This window comes from Zingiber officinale, chromosome 10A (genome assembly GCF_018446385.1).
Source record: "Zingiber officinale cultivar Zhangliang chromosome 10A, Zo_v1.1, whole genome shotgun sequence".
Lineage (NCBI taxonomy): Eukaryota > Viridiplantae > Streptophyta > Magnoliopsida > Zingiberales > Zingiberaceae > Zingiber > Zingiber officinale.
In genome coordinates, this window is record NC_056004.1 from 87,855,369 (window position 1) to 87,857,255 (window position 1,887).

Consider the following 1,887-nt stretch of genomic DNA (forward strand, 5'->3'; position numbering starts at 1 on the left):
TTTTTGGGCGTTACACAAACCCTTCTCCCAACTTCTATCTTCCGATCATTTTCAAGTCCCGAACCCTTCTCCCAAGTACTCCTCATCTCGCGCAGCCTTCTCCATCCAAGAGCGAGATCAGATACGAGGGCATCCTCTACAGCATCAACACCGAGGAATCCATCATAGGCTTGTGCAACTGTATAGTTTGCTTTATGTCCAATTCCTCGCGTCTTCGCTTTTCTCCACTCCCCTTCGCGCTGTTCCTCATCAAAGGGAACATTTTTTCGAGCTTTTTTGGCTGGATTTTAGGGCTATTATCTTTGTTTGTGGCAACGGAACAAAATCTCGATCACATTTTTTCTTCGGATCTGACCTTTGCACGCCTGCCTCTTCTTCCTCCTTCGCAGGATCTAGGGTTTCGTCGAGACTCCTCCGCCACGATGTCTAGCTTCAGCGGCGACGAAACTGCCCCTTTCTTCGGATTCCTCGGCGCGGCCGCAACCCTCGTCTTCTCCTGTAATTTCCCCCAATTTCGGCGACCTTTATCTCGGACTCCTATTCCGTTCGAATCAAAAGGTTCGTTTCTTGAAATGTTTTTCATTCTTTTGCAGGCATGGGGGCGGCGTACGGCACGGCGAAGAGCGGCGTCGGGGTGGCGTCCATGGGTGTGATGCGGCCGGAGCTCGTGATGAAGTCGATAGTTCCCGTTGTCATGGCCGGAGTCCTGGGGATTTACGGTTTCATCATTGCGGTGATCATAAGCACCGGGATCAACCCCAAGGCCAAGTCGTACTACCTTTTTGATGGGTATGCCCATCTCTCTTCTGGCTTGGCTTGTGGTCTTGCAGGACTTTCAGCTGGTATGGCCATTGGCATCGTGGGAGATGCTGGAGTCAGGTAGTTGTTGTTTGAGATCCTTTCTAGATTCGATAGTGCTCTCTATTCCTCTTTTTTTTTTTTTTGTTTAATTATTGACTACGAATTCTCTAACCTTGTCTTATGTTATCGCATATTTAGTCCATTTTTCCTCTGATAGTCCTTTCATAAAAGAGCAATTTATTTTTCTAGGTCATGTGTGTAAAATTTATTTACAGTCGTATTCCTATTGTGTATGTGTCTTTCATCCATTCTTTGCACTATCTATCTATATAGGAGTCCTGGAGGGATCGTGCCTTAGCTTGTTGTTGTTGTTATTGAGAGAGCTAGTTATTGATTAAAAAAATTGGAATATTTACTGAGATGCTTGTAGTTTCATATGCAGATCCCACATGAATCCTTAGATCTATCGATTTCAATGATTACTACAAAATTTTCTATGTTTTAGTCACTTTGAAAGGGTAACAAACAATGTTTGTGCCCATATTTTGATTACTTACTGCGTTTAGTTTCACTACCTAAAATATTGAGTCTTATTTATGGATACAAATAGCATAGACATATATGTGCTTTATTTCTATGGAATTTACCAAAACATATACAATCAAAGCACTTTTTCTATAATTGTTTTTTAATAAAAAAAAGTGTCAGCTTTGCATTGTGCTTACAAAACCATCTTGCAAATTTAATTTTTTAAAGATGTAGAAATAATAAAAGGTCAAAAGAGCTATTTTGAACTACATGTAATTTGATGAATCAAAATGCATGTATAGGTAGTTATGTAGATAACGTGTATTGACCAACTAGACATCTGCAGTAGTAAGGTTGGAGAATATTGGTTCTTCCATTATGGTTAGATTTATCACATTGAGTTTGAACAAATGAGTTTAATGAAAATATGAAGCAAATGTGAAGCGGTTGTTACCTTAGGAGTACGTGTGAGTTGCATCTGGGATTCATGAGTAAGGTTATGGTTAGATTTATCACATTGTTATAATAGTTGTCAGTAGTTTTTTAAGTCAAATGGTT

General features: G+C 40.3%; 1 protein-coding gene across 1 annotated transcript; it reads left to right on the forward strand.

Annotated features, from left to right (window-relative positions):
* The first annotated feature begins 348 nt into the window (after positions 1-348).
* On the forward strand, positions 349-933 carry LOC122027504 (V-type proton ATPase 16 kDa proteolipid subunit-like). The gene is made up of 2 exons (XM_042586496.1): positions 349-498; positions 594-933. Exons 1-2 carry the CDS (start codon positions 423-425, stop codon positions 881-883), a joined length of 366 nt encoding a protein of 121 aa, XP_042442430.1. The 5' UTR covers positions 349-422; the 3' UTR covers positions 884-933.
* The last annotated feature ends 954 nt before the right edge of the window (positions 934-1,887 follow it).